General features: G+C 41.2%; 1 protein-coding gene across 1 annotated transcript in view; it reads left to right on the top strand.

Annotated features, from left to right (window-relative positions):
• RGSL1 (regulator of G-protein signaling like 1) overlaps positions 1-17,626 on the top strand; it is a 75,164-nt gene extending 57,538 nt beyond the window's left edge. The window contains exons 13-19 of the mRNA XM_012639969.1: positions 3,197-3,374; positions 10,721-10,859; positions 11,103-11,227; positions 13,023-13,132; positions 15,424-15,516; positions 16,583-16,649; positions 17,590-17,626. Of these exons, the coding sequence (XP_012495423.1) occupies positions 3,197-3,374; positions 10,721-10,859; positions 11,103-11,227; positions 13,023-13,132; positions 15,424-15,516; positions 16,583-16,649; positions 17,590-17,626 (749 nt within the window). The remainder of the gene's footprint in view (positions 1-3,196; positions 3,375-10,720; positions 10,860-11,102; positions 11,228-13,022; positions 13,133-15,423; positions 15,517-16,582; positions 16,650-17,589) is intronic.
• Positions 17,627-24,599: the final 6,973 nt, after the last annotated feature.

Below are 24,599 nucleotides of genomic sequence, written 5' to 3'. Positions count from 1 at the left end.
CTGATACCATTTTTCTTCTGCCTAAAGACTTCCTTTACCATTTCTTGTAATACAATTTGCTAGTGATGAATGATTTCATGTTTTGTGTGTCTAAAAGTATCTTTGCTTTTATCTTTAAAAGATATTTTCATGAGTATAGAAATCTAGATGGACAGATTTTTACCTTTTAATACTTTAAAGATGTGGCACTATCTTCTTGCTTGCATTGTTTCCAGCAAGAAATCTAATGCCATCTTTATCTTTGTTCCTCTATATGTAATGTGTTGTTCTTTCGTTGCTTTTAAGATTTTTTTCTTTATCATTAGTTCTGAAAATTTTGATTATGATATATTTTGGTGAGGTTTTCTTTATGTTTCTTGTACTTTGAGTTTGTTGAACTTTTTGGATCTATGTGGTTGTAGTTTTCATCATATATAGAATATTTTAGGCTATTATTTCTCTAAATACTCTCCATCACCATTTTATGGACTCTATGCATTTTGTCCAAATAAAGTTGTCAGACAGTTCACCGATATGCTTCAGTTTTTTCAGATACTTTTTCACTCTGTATGCTTTATTTATGATAGTTTCCATTGTTACGTCAAGTTCACTAATCTTTTCTTTAGACATATCTAATTTGCCATTATTCCCTTTCAGTGTATTTTTTATCTTAGTCATTGTAGTTTTCATCTCCAGAAGTTTACTTTCAGTGGGTTTTTTAATATGTCCTATGTCTCTACTTAAATTTTTTAAAATATAAAATACAGTTAACAATAACTATTTTAATGTTCTTATCTTCTAACTCTAATATTCATGTCAGTTCAAAGTCAGCTATGCTGATCAATTATCCTTCTCACTATGGGTCATGTTTTTCTTGCTTCTTTGAGTGTTTGCAAATCTTTGGTTGCCAGGCTTTATGAATTTTATCTTTTTAGGTATTGGATATCTTTTTATTTCTATAAAATGTATCTGAACTTTTTTCTGGGATACAGTTAAGTTACTTGAAAATGGTTTCATTTTTTTGGATCTTGCTTTTATGACTTGTTACGTGGGTCCCGAGCCATGTTCTCTATGGGGCTGGTTATTCTCCACTACAGAAATAAAACCTTTTTGAGTATTCTACCAAATTCCTCATGAATTGTGAGTTTTTCCAGTTTCTGGTGGAAACAGGCACTATTTCTGGCTCCGTGTGAGCACCAAAGAATGTTCTCTAATGCTTTCAAATGGTCTACCCTCTTCCATCTTTGGGGAGTTTCCTTACATGCCTGAGCTGGTCAGGACTCTGCTGATACTTGAAAAGCCCTTTCGCTGATTCCCAGGGTCGTCTCTCTCCTTTTTGAACTTCATCCTGTGACTCTAGTCACATTGGTCTCCCTGTACTGTCAGCTCCTTCTCTTCAATTCCGAGACTCCACCACACTTTGTCTGGGTTTTCTCTCCCTGAGCTGTAGAATGGACCCTCTCCCAAAGTGGCAAAGTGGGAAAAGAGTAGGACTCACCTAATTTTTTCCCCAAATCTTGGTGATCACTGTCCTTAATTCTCTGATATTCAGTGTCTTAAAAACAATTGTTTCATATATTTTGTCTGATTTTTTTTTATTGTTTTAGGCCGGAAGATACTGGTACTCATGTCCCTGGTACCCTATCTTGGACAAAAGTGGAAATCCTTTAAAAAGTTTTATTAGAGTTGTAACAATATCCAATTTGTGGTTTAGAATGATCATCTTGACGGTAATGTAGAGAATGAACTGGAAGGAAACAAACTGAAGTGGAGGAAGAACAGGCAGGGCCGGAACTAGGGTAAGGCAAGTGAAGCACATAAGGCACAAAAGCTAAGGAGGCACTGACTCTCAGGGTCATGCAAATGCCAGCTCTGCACTTGTATCCCTTTGAGTGTGAGTGCTTCCTTAAATTTTGTGTCCTAGCACCTCAGTCACCTTACCCTAGTCCTGACCCTGAGAACAGTTATCTGTTTTTTGCAGTAAGTTAAGTGAAAGATGATGATGCTTTGGACAAATGTAGATGCAAGAAAGACAAATAGTGGGTATACCTGAAATATATTTAGAAAACAGAATCAACAGATTTAGAGACTAATTGGATGTGGAAAGAGGAAGAAGTCAAATATGACTGGATCTCACTATTAACCCACATCAAGGATCTAGCACTCTCTTTTCCTAAAATCCTTAACCATTATTATATCAATTTCCACTGTCATCCAGATTCTTTTCCCCTGCAAACTCAAGTCAAAGAGAGAAACAGAGAGAGATTGAAATATAGGAGGGCAAGGACCTTTTGTCTTATTCAATGTGGAAATCCTAGGACCTAGCACAGTGTCTGAGATATAACAAGTGATAGGTATTTATGGAGTCATGTAGTTACCCTCTTAGCCTACATATAACATGGCACCAAAAAGAATCCCACATCAACAATTTCTGAATAGGACTCCAGAATAAAGATTTGCAGGAAGAATGGTAAATTCTAGAGCTGGATTAGATAATTTTCTTAAACTCAGCCAGGCCAATTAACTAGGGTCTACTTGTCAGGGCCAGCCCAAAACTGTTCTCTTCTGAGACCTGAATACCTATGGATAAATTTCTTTGGATATATCCTAGTCAAGAACTTTTCTAAAATAGGTGTCTTATTTTTCTGACATACAATCCAAATCTAGAACTTTCTATGATCGTTTTTACTCATTCCTGTCTCTTTTCCACTCTAGCTTTCTACCTACAGTTTCTTTAATAAACTTCTTTACTCCTGATATTTTGGCTTTTTCTTTGTGTGCTTTCCCAGTTTACTCCTAAATTACTTCCCCAATAAACCTTGAATAGCATTGTCAGAACCGCACACTCCATTTTGAAGATCACATCTGCATATTCAGTTTTCACAGTCTCTGCATAAACCTTAGGGATTGGCATAACTACAGTGTGATTATCTTTCCATTAGACAAGCACCAGGAAAACATCCCTTTCATTGCTCAGTTGATTTTTTCTTTTTTTTTGTTATGTGCTGTCATACCATCTGAGCAGATGGCTTTTTCAGCAGTCCTCCAAATGTATGTAAAAAGCTGAGCCCAATAGTAGGGAGTGACTATTTCAATAGGCCCAGATGGTGGGCCCACAGTTTCCTGTCTTCATTTTTGTTATGCCCAGGTTGAAGGCTACAGCCTTAAGAGTGACTTGATCAAACCAGATTGTAATTCCTTCCTCCTTCTCTCTCAGATTTCGCCACATCGCCATCCAACACACCAGGACGTTCAGTCTCAACCTCCACAAATGTCCGGAGTGCAGAACAAGAGAATGGAGATATAACCCTTATAAAGCGCCGTATATTTGGCCACAAGATTATCGCCGTTAACTTTGCAGTCAATGATTTATATTTCTTTTCTGAAATGGAGAAGTAAGTTTCCCACCTCTCTTTTGTCTCATGGCTTTTCATCCTTAGTGCTGCCCAGCAAAGACTGGCTTGTCCTGTAAGAGGCACAGTGATTTCAGCCCTGCCAAGCAGGAGTCTCCTTCTGAAAATTCTACTGAATGCTGTCATGCTATCAATTTCCACCATTCTTTTCTTTGCGTCCTAAAAGCTCTTCAGTATTCTGGAGTTTCCAATGTTGAAATGCACTACTTATTCCCAGGAAATGGAACACTTTTTTCTCCATTATTTACAAATACGAAAGAAATCCTCTTATGTAGCACTATTAGACCAGTAGTTCTTCAGTTAAAGCCAAGAATTATAATAATAAAAATTATGTGCATATGACATTAAACAGATATTTTTAACCCTACAGTAGATTATTGTTAACTATAGTCACCCTATTGATCTATCAAACACTAGATCTTATTTATTTTATCTAACTGTATATTTTTACCCATTTATCAAACTCTCTTAATCCCCTTCTTCCCTCTACCTTTCTTGGCCTCTAATAACCACCAATTTACTCTCTATCTTCATAAGATCCACTTTTTTAGCTCCCACACCTGAGTGAGAACATGTGATATTTGTCTTTCGGTGCTTGGCTTATTTCACTTAACACAATGACCTCAAGTTCTATCCATGTTACTGCAAATGACAGTATTTCATTCTTTTTTATGGCTGAATAATATTCCATTGTGTATATGTACCACATTCTCTTTATCTTTATCCTAAGATGGGCACTTAGGTTGATTCCATTTTGGCTATTGTGAATAGTGCTGCAATAAACATGGGAGTGCAGATATTTCCTTCATATCCTGATTTCCTTTCCTTTGAATGTATACTCAGCATTGGGATTGCTGGATTATATAGTAGTTCTATTTTCAGTTTTTTGAGGAACCACCATACTGTTTTCCATAATGGCTGTACTAATTTACATTCCCATCAACAGTGTACAAGGGTTCCCCTTTCTCCACATCCTCACCAGCATTTGTCATTGCCTGTCTTTTTGATAAAAGCCATTTAACTGCGGTGAGATGATATCTCCTTGTAGTTTTGATTTGCATTTCTCTTATGATTTGTGATGAAAGAGAGAGAGAGTTGAGCATTTTTACATATACCTGTTAGTTATTTGTATGTCTTCTCTTGAGAAATGTCTATTCAGATGTTTTGTCCATTTTTAAGTTGGATTATTTGTTTTTTTGCTATTGAGCTATTTGAGCTCCTTATATATTCTGGTTATTAATCCCTTGCCAGATGGATAGACTGCAAATATTTTCTCCCAGTCTATGAGTTGTCTATTCACTTTGTTGATTGTTTCCTTTGCTGTGTGGAAGCTTTTTAGCTTGATGTAATCCCATTTGTCTATTTTTGCTTTTGTTGCCTACATTTTTTACACAAAAATTCTTTTCCCAAAGCAATGTCCAGGAATGTTTTGCCAATATTTCCTTTAAATAGTTTCATAGTTTCAGGTTTTAGATTTAAGTCTTTAATCCATTTTGATTTGATTTTTGTATATGATGAGAAATAGAGGTCTAGTTTCATTCTTCTGCATATGGATATCTAGTTTTCCCAGCGTCATTTATTGAAGAGACTGTCCTTTCTCATTGTATGTTCTTGACACCTTTGTCAAAAACAAGTTGGCTGTACACGTATGGAATTATATTGGGTTCTCTATTCTGTTCTATTGATCTATGTGTCTGTTTTTATGCCAGTACTATGTTGATTTGGTTACTATAGCTTTGTAGTATATTTCAAAGTCAGGTAGTGTGATGCCTCCAGTTTTTTTTTTTTTTTTTTTTTTTTTCGCTCAGGATGGCTTTGGCTATTCTGGGTCTTTTGTGGTTCTATATACATTTTAGAATTGTCTTTCCTATTTCTGTGAAGAATGTCATTGGTATTTTGATAGGGCTTACATTAAATTTATAAATTACTTAGAATAGTATTGAAATTTCAACAATTCTTACAATCCATGAGCATGGAATATCTTTTTATTTTTGTGTGTGTCCTCTTCAATTTCTTTCATCAGTATTTTCCTTATGTAAATCTTTTACTTCTTTGATTAAATTAATTCCTAGGTATTTTATATTCTTTGTGGCTATTATAAATGGGATTGCTTTCTTAGTTTTTTTTTTCAGATTGTTCATCATTGGCATACATAACACCAGTGATTTTTGTATGTTGATTTTGTATCCTGCAACTTTACAGAATTCATTTTTAAGTTCTAACAGTTTTTTGGTGAAGTCTTTAGGATTTTCTGAATATAGTACCAAGTTATCCATGAATAAGGCTAATTTGACTTCTTCCTTTCCAGTTTCGATCCCCTTTATTTCTTGCCTAATTGCTCTGGCCAGGACTTCTAGTGCTACATTGAGTAAGAGTGGTGAGAGTGGGCATCCTTGTCTTATTACAGATCTTAGAGGAAAGGCTCTCAATTTTTCCCTGTTCAGTATGATGTTGGCTATGGTTTTGTCATACATAGCCTTTATTATTTTGTGGCCTGGTCCTTCTATACCTGTTTATTGAGTGAGGGTTTTTATTACACTGGAATGTTGAATTTTATTGAATGCCTTTTCAGCATCTATTGATATGATCATATGGTTTTTGTTTTTGGTTCTATTAATGTGGTGTATCATGTTTATTGATTTGCCTATGTTGAATCATCTTTGCATCCCTGGAATGAATCCCACTTGATCATGGTTAATGTGCTATTGAACTCAGTTTGATAGTATTTTGTTATGAATTTTTGCATCTATGTTCATCAGTGATATTGACTTACAGTTTCCTTTTTTTGTTATGTCCTTATCTGGCTGGTATCAGGGTAATGCTGGCCTCATAGAATGAGGTTTGAAGTATTTCCTCCTCTTTAGTTTTATAAAATAGTTTGAGTAGAATTGGTATTAGTTCTTCCTTAAATGTTTGTTAGAATTCAGCAGTGAAGCCATCAGGTCCTGGGCTTTTCTTTGATGGGAGACTTTTTCTTACAGTTTTGATCTTGTTATTTGTTATTGGTTTGTTTGGGTTTTCTATTTCTTTATGGTTTAATCTTTGTAGGTTGTATGTGTCCAGGAATTTATCTATTTCTTCTAGGTTTTCCAATTTGTTGGAGTATAGTTATTCATAATAGTCTCTAATTATTCTTTGTATTTCTGTGGTCTCAGTGTTATATCTCCTTTTTTCTTTCTGATTTTATTTATTTGGGGTTTTTCTCTTTTTCTTAGTCTAGCTAAAGGTTTGTCAATTTTTTTTTATCTTTTCAAAAAACCAACTTTTCATTTCATTGATCTTCTATATTTTTTGTCTCAATTTCAGTTATTTCTGCTCTGATCTTTATTATTTCTTTCCTTATACTAAATTTGGATTTAGTTTGTTCTTGCTTTTCTAGTTTCTTGAGGTACATCAGTAGGTTGTTTATTTGAAGTCTTTCTACTTTTTTGATGTGGGTGTCTATTGTTGTGAACTTCCATCTCAGCACTGCCTTTTCTGTATCCCATACATTTTGGTATGTTGTACTTTCATTTTCATTTGTTTCAAGGAATTTTTTAATTTTCTTCTTAATTTCTTGATTGCTCTATTAGTCATTTAGGAGCATGTTGTTTAATTTCCATATATTTGTATGGTTTCCAAGGTTCCTCTTGTTATTGATTTCCTGTTTTATTCCATTCTGTTCAAAAAGATACTTGATATTATTTCTACTTTTTTGAATTTATTGATACTTGCTTTGTGGCCTAAGATATGATCTTTTCTGGAGAATGTTCCATGTGCTGATGAAAAGAATGTGTATTCTGCAGCAGTTGGATGAAATGTTCTGTGAATATCAGTTAGGCCTATTGGATTTAATGTGTAGTTTAACTCCGATTTTTTTTGTTGTTGTTGATTTTCTGTCTGGATGAGGTGTCCATTACTGAGAGTCGGGTACTGAAGTCCCCTACTATTACTGAATTGCAGTCTATCTCTTCTTTTAGATCTATTAATGTTTGCTTTATATACTTGGATTTCCAGTGTTGAGTGTACAGATGTTTATAATTGTTATATCCTCTTGCTGAATTGACCCATTTATCATGATATAGTGACCTTTTTTGTCTCCTTTTACAGTCTTTGACTTGTAGTCTATTTTATCTGATACAAGTATAACTATTCCTGCTCTTTTTTGTTTTCTGCTTGCATGGAATATCTTCTTCCATCCCTTCACTTTCAGTCCATGTGTGCCTTTATAGGTGAAGTGGGTTTCTTGTAGGCAGCATATAGTTTGGTCTTATATTTTTAATCCATTCAGCTACTGTGCCTTTTAATTAGAGAAGTGAGCCATTTACATTAATATTGCTAAGTAAGAAATTACTACTGCCATTTTGTTGCTTGTTTTCTGGTTGTTTTGAAACTCTTCTCTTCCTTTCTGGTTAAGTGATTTTCTTTGGTAATATGTTTTAATTCATTGCTTTTTATTTTTAGTGTATCTGTTATAGGTTTTTGCATCATGGTTATCATGAGGCTTACAAAAAACATCTTATAGATGATAACAAGTTATTTTAAAGAGATGACAACTTAGATCACAAAGAAAAATTAGAAACAAACAAACTAAAAGCTAAAAAAAAAAAAACCCCAACTACACATTAAGTCCATTACTTCCAATTTGGGCTCTTTGTTGTCTTAATTTACACATTTTTATATTGCCTATCTCTTAATAGGTTGCTGTAGCTATTATTGTTTTTGATAGCTTTGTCTTTTAGGCTTCATACTAAAGTTATAAATGAATAGCACACCAAAATTATGGTATTAGAGTATTCTGGGTTTGACTGTGTACTTCATTTTATCAGTAGGTTTTATACCTTCAAATGTTTTCTTTTTCCATGGTTAGTGTTTTCTTGTTTCAGACTGAAGAACTCCCTGTAGCATTTTTTGAAAGATGGGTCTGGTGGTGGTGAGAGGCCAGTTTTTGTTTGTCTAGGAAAGACTTTATCTCTTCTTCAGGGTTAAGGATAGCTTTGCTGGATAAAGTATTCTTGAATGGCAGTTGTTTTTTTCTTCTTTCAGCCCTTTGAAAATGTCATCCCACTTCCTCCTGGCCTATATGGTTTTCTTTGAGAAGTCGATTGCCAGCCAATTTGGAGCCCCTTTTTATGTTATTTTCTTCTTTTCTCTTGCTCTCTCTCTTTGTCCTTAACCTTTTTTTTTTTTTTTTTGAGACAGTCTCACTCTGTGCCTAGGCTAGAGTGCTGTGGTATCAGCCTAGCTCACAGCAACCTGAAACTTCTAGGCTCAAGCAATCCTTCTACCTCAGCCTCCAGAGTAGCTGGAACTATTGGCACGCGCCACCATGCCCGGCTAATTTTTTCTATATGTTTTTTAGTTGTCCAGCTAATTTCGTTCTATTTTCAGTAGAGACGGGGTCTCGCTCTTGCTCAGGCTGGTCTCGAACTCCTGAGCTCAAATGATCCACCCGCCTCGGCCTCCTGGAGTGCTAGGATTATAGGCATGAGCCACCGTGCCTGGCCTGTCCTTAACATTTGAGAGTTTGATTATCATATGCCTTGGGGTATTCTTACAGGGGTTGAATCTGTTTAGTATTCTCTGGCCTTCTTGTAGTTGGATATTTATATCTTTCTCTATTTTGGAAAGTTTTCTGTTATTATTTCTTTGAATAAGTGTTCTCTCTTGCTCTTGCTCAACTCCCTCTTGACACCAATAATTCTTAGATTTGATCTTTTGAGGTAATTTTCTATATTTTATAGGCAATCTTCATTCCTTTTAATTCTTTTTTCTTTTTAGCCTCCGTCTCATCATATTTGAGTTCTGGGACATTGTTGGTGATAACCTCAGTGCTGTATATTTGAGTTTTTTCTTTGAGGAGAAGTGAAGCCAGCTTGCATCTATGACATCATTTTGGAACCAAAAGTATCTGTCTACTAATTCTAATTTTGATTTCTTTAAGATGGAACAAGAATTTAAAGATTGCTGCAAAGCAATTTAATCCTTTTGGATTTTTGTACCTTTTTTATGTTTTAAATTGCCTTACCACACCTAACTCAACAGCAACTTTCTAAAAAGCTACTTGTGTTTATTGGAACATTCCAAAACATTCAAATTTGTTTTTGTAGAAATAAAAACTACTTTTCTTTTTATATTCATATTTTGTCAGTTTTCATAAGTTGCAAATTACAGTAACAAGGACAAAAGACAAAAATACTGGGGAAGAAGCACAAATAATTCCTGGTAAACATCTATTTCAACTAGTTGGAGAAGTGTGAGAGTGTACTAAACATGGCCCACCAGTCTAGCTAGTCAGCATGCTGTGGGCACCAGTCAGTGTATTTCTTCAGAAGTGTAAGCACACAGTTAACTTAAGCATTAGTCATGGGAGTTTGGTTAAGAAATCTTCCATAGCACCCCAATGAGGAATTTAGCTAGTTCCACAACTGTTTATTGATTGCTTACTTTTGACTGGACACTGAATTTGATATTGGAGATACAAAAAACCAACTAAGACATGCTCTCTACTCTTCAATATCTCACAAACTAATGGGGATGGCAGACACAAATAAAAGTTAGAAAGTGTCTCAGGATGATAAGGTACTATAGGAGAATCAGGCACAGGAAGTGCATTTAGACAACGGTAGGTCCTCAGGTATGGTTTCTTGGGACACAGGTCACCTAAGCTGAATTTTGAAGAGTAAGTAGGGGTTAGTTAGATAATAAAATACGTAAAGGGGAGGCAGAGGGAAGCAGAGAGAGATGGCAGTCAGAGTGAACAGCCTCACCTGCTGCTGCTCTAATTCCCATCACTTCACCTCTGCTTCCTCGCTTGCCCTCTACAAACTATTTTTTGTATGGCAACCAAAATAGCCTATTAAAAATGTAAACCAGACTATATCACTCTCCTGCCTAAAATGTTCCAGGGGCTTCCGATTACCACCGGAGTAAAGTCCAAACCTCCTCCCATTGCCTAAAGTGTTCTGCATGAGTGGTGCCTACCTGCATCTCAGGGCTTACCTCAGGCCATCACAGAAGAAGAAAGAGCAAGATAGCCCTTAGGCCTTGAAGTCAGCAGAGGTGAAAATGCTCCAGGGCCAGAATGGGTAAAGAAGGGAGGGTAGGATAAATGAGGACATTTGTGGTGAAGAAATATACTTGAAGGTACACTTAACATGTTATCTGACATGTGGTAGGTCCTCAATATTTGCCCATGGATAAATTATAATTGAATGAATGAAAACACAACCTGGCCCAGAACTGGCCCTGCCTTTTTCAGGCCAGAAAGAAGTCTGGGCCAGGTGCCCTATCTAGTCACTGCTTTCATTTTCTCCTTGCTGATTTCCTGCTTAACACCTCTTTTTTAGATTTAACGAGTTGGTGAGTTCAGCTCACATGCTGCAGGTCAACCGAACATACAACGAGAATGATGTGGTCCTAATGCGGTCCAAAATTAACGTTATTATCAAGCTCTACCTGCATTCTGACATCCCTCCAAAGCTGAGGGTAAGGGGGACTTCCACTCCACTCTGTCCTTTAGTCAAAAAACATTTCCCCCACAGGGACCCTGAAAGCTAATTATCAGATGACTCTTAAGTATTGGACCAACTAGATGTCCTTTACCTAGCAATCCCATGAAAAGCTTCTCTTTTTTGGAGAGGAGGTGGTCTTGAGGGTCCTGGGGGCCAAGAGAGGTTTTCTGCCTTCCCTGGAGCCTCTGCCAGTGACAGGCTCCCACTCTGTGGATAGGTGAATATCTCTGAGTCCCAGAAGGATGCCATCCTTGCTGCCATCGCAGAGGGCCATCTGGATCGGAGCATCTTCCATGGGGCTATCATGACTATCTTCCCCATCGTCATGTACTTCTGGAAAAGGTAACTCTCTCTTCTTATTCGATGAATGCCACGTCAGGTTAAAAACAGCCTTCTAGAGAGTTTTCTATCTTCTTCTAACCTTTGTTTCATAGTTTCCAATTTTGTGGGGGAACTAAGATGGTATTTTCTTATCTTATTCACTACTCTCCCTCCCTCACACAGAACACTAAATACTGAATAAGAAAATGGACAGCAGAGTAAGACTGGGAACCAGAATGCCTGGTTTCCCACCTCACCTCTTCTTGTGCTTGCTTGGAACAAGAATGTGAGGTTTTCTCAGGCCTAGGTTTCTCACCTAAGGGCAAGGGTAAACCACAGACACTTTGGAAGAAATGCTGTCAAGGTTAACACAACTGCTTGTGTTTAAGGAGCCTCATGAAGGAAGAAAGCTGGAAGTGTTTTGCTCTGTTATGCCCCAATTCCCATAATTACCATTGAGAGGGCACAGTTGCTAGATATACCAATTTTCAAGAGGAGCTAGAAATTCAAAATTCTGTGTCATCTCTCCCAAGGTTAAAGTGGCAAATGTGGCAGGTAACTCAAGACTAAAACACGGTGAGGAAACTACAAAGGCCAAAAAACAAAAATGAAACAAGCAAAATATCTGCAGATCAAATGCAATCTGTGGCCACTGGTTCCTAAGCAGTCTTGTCAAGGTTTGGGCTGAGAGACTGGCTTAAGTTCTCCCAGCTGGTTATTTATTCCTACCCTAGCTAGTCTACCATAGCTCCAGCTCACATCTTCCACGTGGTAAATGGCAATGTCTTGGATGGTGGGGGCCAGAGGACACTGACATTTTCTCAGACATGGTTAATCAGGATACTTAGATTATCATGTGATTCCAGCTCTCAGAGTTTCTCCTCTCCCACAAAAAATGTTAGTTTATTAAGATAGAAGTGTATAAAGGTTGCTTACCAATTGCCAACCTTTATTTTAAAATCCCTAAAATAATAGGTTATTTGATATGGAATTAAAATAAATACAAAAATCTAAGTCTAAGATAAGCAATTTAGCCTTTAGAACACTAATTGTTATCTAGCACTTAATTCTAGTCCTCCTAACCAGGACTAAATAGAAATTCATTGTGAGAATTTCTCTTTAGGGGAATCAGGGAGCTCTGAGATATATACACTTCTCCTGGCTTGAGTCAGTGTTCAGCTGTCCCTAAACGTGTTTAGAAAGATTATAGGTACTTTAGGAAAGTTTTGGATCCCTGATCCTCATGCAGTTATTTCTTTACTTGCTTTCCTACACACTTATAAAGAGATTTATGTTGTGCAAACCGTGTTTACATGTATTATCTCAGATTACACGAGTCTGAGTTCACATGAGAAATCAGAGTCTATTCCAGAGAAAAGCCTGCTAGGAATAGGGTGAGGGGGCTGAGGTTGTCAGGAAGGGGCAGGATGGAAAGCAAGGATCAGGACCTGAGAGGAGACCAGTCAGACGCTCTGGCTGCACCAGGTAGGGTTAGATAGGGATCTCATAGTCTGATACTCAGGCATCCCCCAGGGGTTAACCCTAGCCCAGGCCTGGGACAGCAGATTCTTTACAGACTCCATTCAGTGGTTCCAGAAGGACATCCCAACATATCACCCATGGTGGGCCCTTGCGGGAGCCTCAAAAGAAGGGCCTCCGACAGGCAGTACTCCAAGGCCAGAATGCTCTCCTCTTCTCTGTTGAACACCCCACACTCTCTGTGAGGACTGGCCCCAACCTGGTTTCCCCTGTGTTCATTTTCTAGCCCCCTCCACTGGTGGTTTCCCTCCTGTGACCAGAAGCATTCTTCTCACAGGTTTTGTTCCTGGAAGGCAACGCGCTCTTACTTACAGTACAGGGGGAAGAAGTTCAAAGAGAAAAAAAGTCCTCCCAAGACTACGTACAAGTACCCTCATTTGAGTGGAGGTGAGCTCCACCAGGACCCACTGCCCCATTCTCTAGCAACCGAGACTTGTGAAGGGAAAGGGAGGGTCCAAAGGGCCAACTTGGAGACTCCACAGGGGTGTTTCCTGGCGCAGTACACAGCTCATTAACTTGGCCCTCAGGGAAACAGGTGCACTCGGGGTAAAGCAGATATCCGTGGTTAGCAGTGCTCGCAAGAGGGCAACCCACCCGAGTGCCGCTCCCAGCTGCAACTCCCAGGACACCTCTGCGCATGCCTGTCGCAGTCCATGCGGGGGTGGGGGGCTACCTGGGGGTGGAGACCCGCTTCACTGCCTGCTTCAACTCTCTCCATAAAACTCCGTTTGAAAAGCATGTATTAGTGTTAAATGAAATCATAAAAAACTGGATACAAAGTACAGTTTTAATGTGATAAATATATATATTTCTCTACATAAATAATTTTTATGAAAGCATAGAAAAACTTAGAAATAAAGATTAAAATGTTAATAGGGTTATCTCTGTGGTATAAATAGGAGGGATTTATATATATTTATCATTTACATATCACATAATTAATATAAAAATTAAATATGTGCATATATGTGTATACACATTTATAAAAATATATATAAAAACACACAGTCATGCAGCGCCTAATGATGTTTCAGTCAATGACGAATCACATGTATGATGGTGGTCCCATAAGATTATGATATTGTATTTTTACTCTCTTTTCTATGTTTAGATATGTTTAGATACACAAATACCATGGTGTTACCATTGCTACAGTATGCAGTACAGTAACATGTTGTGCAGATTTGTAGTCTAGGAACAATAGGCTATACCGTATAGCCTAGGTGTGCAGCAGGCTGTACCATCTAGGTTTATATAAGGATATTCTATGATGTTTGCACAATGACAAAATCACCTAACAATGCATTTCTCAGGACATATACCCGTCATTAAGTGATGCATGACTGTATATGTGTTTTCTTAGCACAAAGTCATTAAGGCCAGTTCCTTTCCTGATACAACATACAGCTGCAATTGGTACTTGAGCAAGAGGGAATTTTAACAAGAGGGAGAAGCATGGACGGGGCAATGCCTGGTGAGGACAAGTCTGGGTGTCTCTCAATGGGAAGTTCTGGAAACCAAAACAACAGGTCTGAGCATCTGGGGACAGGACCAGCATCAGAAAAAAATATGGAGATAAGACAGTATTAAAAACAACTAACTGTGCCACAATGGAACTGAACATTCTCTTGATTCACTCAAACTTGCTTGATTCTTGTGTCCGTTTTCCCAGATACATACCATTGCCCCCAAGCCAGCTTTGACAAACAAGCCCCCCACCCTCTTTTTGGAAGACAAACAAGAGCCCTTAGGATCTAAATCCATCTGAACAGGGAACAACTTGTCCCTGGGTGTGGGAGAGCTTATTTAGGATGGGAGTGAGGATGGAGAAAGAGGAGGAGATAAGAGAAAAAGGAGAGGAAAACAGACAGACAGGGCAAGTAACTAATACTCATTTAGAGGAATGAGAAAATGGTCCTTAGTGGTAGCCAAAGAGTGCCCAGCTTTTGGCTTAGTTCCTATAGCTGAGCTCCAGGGAAGTAAATCCTCCAATTTCTTCTGATGTCAGAATGAGGAAGAGAGAAGCAGGATGCCATGAATTAAGGGATGAGGGTTCCAGGCCTGGAGAGTCAGCAACTGTGAGCTGAGGGACCTCGAGCGTGTTGCTTCCCTCTCTTAGCCTCAGACCCCTAATCTCACGTCTTAGTCTATTTTGTGCTGCTATGACAGAATACCTGAGACCGGGTAATTTGTAAAGACAGGTTTATTTGGCTCATGTTTCTACAGACTGGGAAGTCCAAAAGCATGGCAACAGCATCTGGTGAGGGCCCTCATGCTGTGTCATCCCTGGCGAAAGGTGGAAGGGCAAGAAGAGTGCAAGCGAGAGAGCAAGAGAGGGCCAAACTTGCTTTCATAACAATACACTCTCACAATAACAAACCTACTCCTGTGATAATAACATTAATCAATTCATGAAAGCAGAGCCCTCATGGCCTTATCATCTCTTAATGGTCCCACCTCTTAATACCATTTCATTGACAATTAAATTTCAACATGAGTTTTGTAGGGGACATTCAAACCATAGTATCTCAGATACAAAGGCTTGGATTTAGGTAATGTTCTGTCACTCACATCCTATAATCTTTGGCATGTTACACAAGAACTTTCTGGCTTACTTAGAAAGATTTCATCAGGAGTTGCTACAAGGATTTTCAATGCTCTCTTTCTTCTTTCCCCAGGAGACCAGGCCACCTTAAGGTTCACCTTGCTCAGAGGTGTTGAGTGGTTGTGGCCTCAACAGCGGGAAGGAGGGACAAGTCCAGCCCCAAATTGTGAGTTGGAGTTGGATCCCATTGATAGCAAAAGGCCGCTACTGTATTAGAAGGTGACTCTAAGGCCAGCTTGGCTAATCTCCTTATTGACCATGAGGAGACTGAGACCCCCGAAATGTGAAATGACTTGCTCAAGATCACACAGCTTGTGAGTGGCAGAGTGGGGGTAAAAAGTGGATCTCCTGACCTTTTTCCAGAGCTCTGAGTGCAGCTTTCATCTGAATAATTATATCTTCTTGATTCTTTTATAGCCCCTGGAAGGCAGATGCCTTAAGCTTCTTCATATCTCTGCTGACTCCTCTGTCCATTTCCAGGCATTATGTGTGATTTTTATTAAGAGACCACCACAGTATCCCAGTTGTTACTTCCCCCCTCCCACGGAGACCACTTGCTGGCTTGAGCAGTACCATCCCATACCTCCTGCCACTGATCTCGTCCCTGTAACAACCCCTGTGGTTCTAGACTCCCATAGTGAGGCCATATTACATTCTTTTTCTTTGCCATTTTCAGCCTCAAGAAGTCAACCGCACTCCCTAGCACTAACTGTGTCTTTGTTTCCACATGGTGTCTCTCAGCGAATCTTTCCTTTAGACTTCAATTGTCAGCTTCTACTTGGGGAAGATGTTGGGAATACCGTTTTTCTGCTTCTCATAGGCATCAAACACCACCTTGACTGACCTATCCCTTTATGTTTCCTTGGTACCTAATGGAGGAGGCCACTATGGAACACTGCCCATGATCCATAGGGTCCAAACATCCCTAAAGTCTGTGATTCTAGTGTTCATCTGGCCTAATCTCCTTATTTTACTTCCTTTGGTCTATGTGGTTAGCATCATGGCCCTTGCATCCAGATGCTGTGTCTCCTGGGACAAAAAATAACTGTAGCATACAAACAAGGTCTTCCAAATATCCCTGGGGCACTACTGCTTTACCTCCCCTTTCCCAACCCCTTCCTTTGAGGTGAGCCTGGAAGCCCTCCTGGGATGGTCCTCCCCAGGCTGAAGGTCCTCCAGTGACTCTCTGTATCATGAGTTCTGATGCAGTTTTTCTCTGTATTTGTCTTTAGCTTCATCAAGCAACCTTACCCAGCCAAGACTTGTGCTATCTACCATGCAGCTGTATCCTGTCCAGGGGTAGGCATGAGCCAGAAATCCTCATCTTCAGTTCAGAGCTGCTATGTCCAAGCGCACCACGGGAGACAGGATAAACTTTCCAGGACCTAGCTACACATCCTGACTCTCCCCGGCATGTAGAACCAAGAAATGGAGCTTGATGCCTCTAGAGGGGCTTGTAGTTGGGGCAGTTAGGGAGGGGTTTCTCTGTGAAGGTCTTTGCTCACCTCCAACTAGGACAGGCACTTTTAGGAGGTTGGAGTCCCTGACCCACCTTACAGCAGAACACTATTGCTGGTGGAAGAGTGTCTCAGACTATTTGTTATTACCAGCTTCCCAAATACTCTAGCCCTTCAGAGTAAGGTGTGCAAGGTGAGAAAGAAAAAGGAGCTGTACTTCTGCTTGGCAGGATATTGGCAATAAGAACAGAAAGAATGTGAGCCTGTTGAAATCTGATTCAGCCAAACTCACTTCTGCACAAGCATCAGAGTAAAACTGATGCTAAGGTAGGGCTGTGGGAGAATCCCCAAGAGTCATGGAAACTGCAGCTAAGGAGTGTCAAAGAATTGTTTGAAGGCCAAGGTTACAGACAGCAGCATCTGAGAATGGCAGGCCTGGTTTCCTCGTCAGCCACCTCACCTTCTCAGATCTGCTTGCAGACCTGTCCTTCCAAGAGAAATCTGGAGCCGCCCAGGTATCATTTGCCAGTGCTGATGCCTAGAAGATGAGCCAGGTTCTTTGAAGGTCTTTACACTGGGAAGACAATGCATGGCTTCAGAGGCTACAAGCTCTTGGGGAAGAAAGTGAGACTAAGAATGTGAGAAGCCCTATCCTGAAGGCAAAAGGTTTCAGTCTGGGCTATTGCCACCCCTAAAGGAAATGACAGCAACAAACCAGCAGAGAGTACAGTTTTAGAGACCTCATAGCCATTGTGATAACTGGCTACTCTCTCTCCTTTCAGGCAAAAAGTACCCACCACCAAAAAGGAGAAGAAATAATCAAGTCAGGCCCCCTACAGAGGCAAATCATCTCTCAGAGGCCTCCTAACGCTGACAGAACCTTTTCTGGTAAGAAATGAATTGCCCTGGCACCATCTACCCCTGGAAAGATCAAGAAGGGGGATGGGGTGACAGCCCAGATAAGGCAGGAGCGGACGGCGATGGGTAAGACATGGGCAGGACACGGAAGGAAGCACTTTTGCCCTCCCTGAGCCTGGGGGTCCTGCTGGAGATGGTCTTTCCACAGGGGTTTGGGATAGGAGACCTGGGCTCTAGGTCTCACTCTGTGGCTGTGTGGCCCTGTGCAAATCCTGGCTGGGGTTGTTGAAGACTCCCATGACAAATGGTGTAGATGTCATTGAACACTCTAGGGAGCCAGGTGCTGTTTTCATCAGCAGTGACCGATGGGTCTTTTCACGCTTGGATCTCCCATTTGGACAATGACTCATACCCGTTGTCTTAGTATGTCCTCAAAAGAACCCTGTGAGCGACCATGTCCGAAATCATTTATTTTTAAACAGATGAGGACACTGACACACGGAGAAGGTAAATGACTTTCCAAAGATTTCTAGGTAGTAAACGGCAGATTCTGGACTAGAACACACCACTTCTTATACTTTGTCCTGTTCCTGTTCTGTGGTAACCATCTATGCAACTTTTTTTTTTTTTTTTTGAGACAGAGTCTCGCTCCATTGTCATCATAGCTCACTGCAACCTTGAGCTCCTGGGCTCAAGTGATCCTCCTGCCTCAGCTTCCCGAGTAGCTGGGACTAGAGGTGTGTGCTATGATGCCTGGCTAATTTTTTCTGCTTTTAGTAGAGATGAGGTCTTGCTCTTGCTCAGGTTGGTCTGGAACTCCTGGCCTCAATCAATCATCCTACCTTGGCCTCCCAGAGTGCTAGGATTACAGGCATGAGCCACCACACTCAGTCCATTTATGCATCTTTTTATGCATGAAAGGAATAGTTCTTCCCTGGAGTTCTGTTCATTTGCCAACTAGTGGATAAAGAGATTCTTTGTAAAGTTTTTGACCTAAAGGCCTAAACTATTGTCATCATTTTAAGTGACTAGGCCCATGTTCTGTCCTTTGAAAACAATCAGGAGTAAAACAACAGTAAGAATGTCTTCAATGAACCCTCCACTTGGCATAATTGAGGAGATGTTGACTCATCATCTCTCTGGGTTACAGAACAAGGAAGGACTAGAAAGCTTACAGGAGAATCCTTTCAAATTTCCAGCCAAAGTTTCCTGCTATGCTGATATCCTTTACTTCTTAGACTTTTCACAAGGATGTAAAAGGTTGTAATGTCAGAACAGGGCTCATGAACAGCTGGGACTGCAAGATTATCTGGCGGGGCTGTGACTGCAGGAGATCCAGGAGGGCTGTGGGCAGACATGACGCTAGAGGAGGTTGGAGGAAGAAGGTTATGGAGAGGCCCGTGGCCCCCGGGAGAGGCCCAGAAAGGGAAGCGATCAGTGTACGGAAGGCCCTTCCCTAACAGGGATAGCACTTCAGAATGGGACTTCGATTAATAGATGGAAGAGTGGACATGAAACCAAATCCCAGTTCCTAAACATTGGGCACAGAACTGAAGCAAGATCCCAGGAAAAATAATGGAGAAGAGCCCAGTTACTGGAATTGTGGTCCCAGGAAAGGAACAAGAGAAAGAGGAAGATGAGAAAGGAACAAGGCAAGAGCCCCATGCGTGCAAGCACAGAGGATGTTAGGCCGGCAGCAGGGTGATCCGTGAGGGGGCGGTGAAACACTGATGCAGAGTCACGTGCCAAAATGCCCTCACGCTGGAGTGGGGCATGGCTGAACCAACGGCTGGCAGTAGATGGGCCCTACTTAAGGAAAAGAAAGAGTCTAACTGACTCATATGCCACTGAGATCCTTGCCCCATCTTCTTATTTCTTAATTATCTCTCTATATATATGCACCCTTGGATACACGCATGTGCCAGTGTGCAAGCATGCACAAATGTGTTATTTAAAAGGCCTCATGACACTTACTAGGACCATCTTGAATAGAAAAAAAAAAATCTGATCTGTTTTTGAGTCTAAAGGCCTAAAGGCAGGAAAGGATCTATTTGCTTGCTCATTCAGGTTGTTGGCAGAATTCAGTCCTTGCAGTTGTAGGACTTGTTGATTGTATTTTCTGGTTTCTCTCTCCCTTAGGAGATCCCAGATCCAACATGTTCCAATGCTAGCTTTAAGCTAGTGTCACAAAGTCAATCACTTATAGAACACAGACAGGTTATATAAATGAGTAAAGCAGCCCAGGAAAGACAACAGGGAGTGGTAGAGACTGTGGTGAATTGGAGAACATGTCTCAAAGGGGTCAGTGACAGTCAGCTCCAGCCAGCCAACCCAGTGTTGTCAGAGAATATACTTAGGAAAAAAAAAAAAGAGTAGGAGGGAAAGGAGGGAGGGAAAGAAGGAAGAAAGAAAGGAAGGAAGGAAAGAAGGAAAGAAAGAAAAAGAGTGAGAAATTTAAATTTTTTCTAACACTACAGGTCAAATAAATCTTAGCTGGGGGCAAGGTTGGCTCACAGCACAACAAATTGCAATCTTTTCTGTAATTTTTTTTCTTTCCTCTAAAATTAGATTTGGGTCCCACATCTAGCTTGGACAGAAAATATGGGAGGGAAGGAAGAGGAGTCCCAAAAATAGATCCATAGCGGGTGCTGACATCTAAGGAAAAGGCCAAGAAAGAGGCTCCAGGAAAGGAACCTGGACTGCTGTAGTCCCTGTATGTCTTCTATTGCTACCATAACAGGTTACCAGAAACTTAGTGGCTTAAAACAACACAAAATTATTATTTCATACTTCTATAGGTCAGAAGTCTGACCTGGATCCCACTGGGCTGATACCAAGGTGTCAGAGGGCTGTGTTCCCTCCTGGAGGCTGCAGGAGAGGATCCATTTGCTTGCTCATTCAGGTTGTTGGCAGAATTCAGTCCTTGCAGTTGTAGGACTGAGGTCTCAGCTGACAGCCACTCCCACCTCCTAGAGGCCACCTGCATTCGTTGGCTCAGGACATCCTAAGCCAGCAATGGTGGACAAGTCCCTGTCATCCTTCGATTTTCTCCCGCCTCTTCTTCTATCATCCTCTGCCTCCCAGTGCTCCTTTTAAGGGCCCACCCAGATAATCCAGAATAATGTTTCTGTTTTAAAGTCCTTAACCTTAATTCCATCTGGCAAATTTATTTTGTCATGTAAGTAACATGGTCACAGGTTCTAGGGATTAGGGTGTGGACATCGCTGGGTGGCCACCATGACTTCTGCCTACTCCAGTCCTCAGACCAACTTCCTTAGGAAAGGATGTGTAAACTCGGAATCTGGGCCTCTCATGAATTTCCTGCCTCCTAGAGCCTCGCGAATACCACTTTCTTCTTGCTCTTATCACATTTCTGACTATCCTTTCTCAGTCTTCTTAACTCTTTCCCTGCTTTCTCCTTAAATGTCAGTGCTCCCCAGGGCCCCACTGTTGCACTCATCTTCTTACCACACACCCTCGCACCAGGATGACATCCCTGGCTCCAGCTTCTCCTCTAATAGAATCCATATTTCCTATCGGGATGCTGCAGATTTAACGTATCCCGCATCAGCTCCGGCTCCTGTATTCCCTTTCTCCGATCGACCCCGTCTTCCAAGCTAGAGAACTTAGAGTCATCCTCAGCTCATTCCCACGTTTGAGCTGCAGAAACAGGAAGTTCTGCCCATCCTGCCTTGGAAGTGTCGCTCACATGCAGACTCTCCTCTCTGTCCCCACTGGCACTGCCTTCCCCACGCTCTCATCCTCTGTCACCAGATCTGTGAAGTCACTTCCTCTCCCTGGTCTCCTCACTCCCCTCTCCACACACACCTGACACACACTGCTTTATCCCATACACTAAGATCAAATGTGACCTGTTCCTTTCCTCAGTGTGAAAACCTTTATTCCTTTTCTTTGCCTGAAAAAGCCTCAATTTCTCAGTAAAATATACAAGGCCATTGGTAATTTGACCTCAGCCCAGGTTTCCAGGTTCCTGTCTTTCTCTGTTCCATGCGTTCCATCCTTCAACAACATGATTGTCTACAACGCCCTGCCCCCTCCTCTCCACCCGGCAATATCAGACATCATCATCCCTCCTAGTCTTCCCCTCCCTCCTCTCACCCTCTCCTCTTTGTTTCTGAGACAGAGTTTCTCCCCTCCTAGAGGTACTGGTTCACATACGTGGCTCACCTACTAGACTGTCTACATTTGCAGGCAAGAGACCAAGTCCTAGTTTTCATCATACCTAGCGCAGCAACATGCAGATAATAGTTGCCCTGTAAATACGTACTGAATGCATGAATAAGTGAATTGTGCTCGGTACTGGCGATGTAGCAGAGAGAACAGCATGCGAAGTTTATGCCTCTGCTGACCTTATAGTCCATTCAAGTAGACAGTGCTATTACCAGAAAATCAATTCAGCAATCAGTTAAAATTGTGATTACCACAATAAAGAAGAACTATCAAATGCTGTGTTCTTTAGGAAATTTTTGTACAGTCCAGTAATTCTTGATGCTTCAAGAACTTTTTATTTTCTAGGAATCTCATACAACCCGCTCAGACCAGAGTGACAGAAAGAGGCGGAGGAAAGCACGGAAGAGCGAGAGACTGAGATCTGCCTTCGCTTTCAGAAGAGCCTGTTCAGACACGTGCCAGAGAGTGACGCGCAGTCTCCCCTCTTTCTACAGAAGTATGAAAAAATGTCCCTCTTTTTGAGTGCCTCCAACGCATCCAAGTGTCTCCCAGAGGAGGGGGCAGCCGGTGTGTGCAGCCCCTTGGGGTGCCCATCCTCACCCCAACACCTCACCCAGGGCTGCTGGTCATCAGGCAGAATAAAGGATGTTGCATTCCCTACCTTTGTGCCTGCCCTCCTCTTCTTCAGGAAAAGGGCGTAGGGAAACAGTGTGTTGGTCTTCAATTCAAGAGATTAGTGGATATAATACTTCTCATCCTGGATCAAGATCACAGGCCAGTGGCTTTGACCCCTGTGCCCTCGCCTGACCACCAGAGTCCAGACCAGGAGGACCTGCTGCCCTTCCTCCAGCGCTCATGTTTTTCCACGAGGCCTGCTGGGTTTAAATCCTGTCTCCACTCCTTAGCGACTCTATGATCGTCAGCAAATTACCTAACCTCACTGAGTCCCATACCCTGTGTGTGAAATGGCGCTGATAATTTCTATCTCATAAGGTCGTTTGGGGACTAAGTTGAGAAAATGTAGGCCAAGTGCACAGCATGAGACCGGGCATAGAGTTGGGGTTGGGTGACATGAGTTGTTTCTCCTTTTTCCACCTTTTCCCTAAAACTTCCCAGAACATGAAGGAAGAGGTAGACCAGAAATACTACAGTTGAAGAATTAATTCGTGGGGAAATTCCAAATGCATTTTCTCCAACAAGCTACACGATCCATGGAGGCAGAGTGGTCAGGATATCGCAAAATCTATTTAGTTCCTAATATACGCATAGTCCTTTGAAGGATTTCTGTGTATTGTACATTTACTATTCATAGGGAGTAATAAGACTTCCTCCTGTGCCCTCTAAATGCACACCCTAGCCCCTAATAGATATGGACTTTAAAATTTTAGCCACCTTTCATTGCACACTTGCTGAGTGGCAGCAGGGTTAGGAATTGTAAGCCTCGTTCTACGGGTATGGTATCAGAGGCAGAGAGAGCCCAGACTCCACATCTGGTAAGCAGCTTCAAAACCTGTGATGCTCCCTGGTGTCATGCTGAAATTCTGTTCACAAAGACTCAACAATTCACTTAAATATCAGAGAAAAATCAGGGAGTCTATGCTGGTCATTTTTCCTAAAGAATTGTGTTTGTGCCAAAATGTGGGCTTGAATAGGTGGGGGTGGGAACAGGTAGAAAAAAAGGCTGAAGAGATGTAGGACTGCCAGACTTAGCAAATAAAAATATAGACACTTAGCTAAATGTGAATTTCAGATAAGAGAGAAAAATCTCCAGAGGAAAATAAAAGGAAAACTGAATTTCCCAGGGTCTCCTCCAGAGGGAGGTTCTGCTGTCTTTTACTCAAAGCATCTTGAAATCCCACTGCATCCTCAAGTGAAAGGGTGGAGAACTGGAGAGCTACCTTAGGGCTCCCCTCCAAGACTTGCCTCTGTCCAGGCTACAGCTCCAGCAGAATCCCCCAAAAATCCACTTTGGAAGGTTCCACTCAATTCCAGTGAATTCAAGAAGCGTCTCCTAGGCGGTTATAACATGCTGGGCACCATGTGAGTCACTGGGATACAACCTCTGCCCTCCCAGGCCAGTTGGAGGGACAGGTGCAAATGCCACCCCACTACTGAATAAAGCACGTGGGGTAGAGCTTTTGCCTCAAACAAGAGGACAATGGCACCAGACCAAAACAATGTAATCTGAAAACTGAAACTTAGGAGAGCGTTGGGCTGGGGGGAGGAACCACTGACTGTGAGTCCCCAGCCTGGCGATAGGACTTCTTGGATGCTCCACAGGCCAGGGAGCAGGAAGGACCTATGAGCTGCTGCTTTTAAAGGTGAATGCCCACATACAATGATATGAGGAATACCAGAAAGCATCCAAATATCCTTTCCTACCACCCGTCATGATGCCTGGAATACCACCTTTAGAATATTTTTTACAAGGTTCTTAAAGTTCTTCATTCATTGAGAGACCCGTATTAATATGTCAGAGTTCCCCAGGAAGGAGTAATCAACTGACTCAATACAACAGATTTCTTGAACATTTATTCTGTGACAAACACAATAAATAAGAAAAAATCGTGACCTTCAAGACGCTCACATTTTTTTTTTTTTTTTTTTGAGACAGAGTCTCACTGTGTTGCCTGGGCTAGAGTGCCGTAGCGTCATCCTAGCTGACAGCAACCTCATACTCCTGGGCTCAAGCGATCCTCCTGCCTCAGCCTCCCGAGTAGCTGGGACTACAGACATGCGCCAC

This window comes from Propithecus coquereli, unplaced genomic scaffold (assembly GCF_000956105.1).
Source record: "Propithecus coquereli isolate 6110/MARCELLA unplaced genomic scaffold, Pcoq_1.0 Scaffold146, whole genome shotgun sequence".
In the NCBI taxonomy this organism is placed as follows: Eukaryota; Metazoa; Chordata; class Mammalia; order Primates; family Indriidae; genus Propithecus; species Propithecus coquereli.
This window is presented reverse-complemented; position numbering and strand designations above follow the sequence as displayed.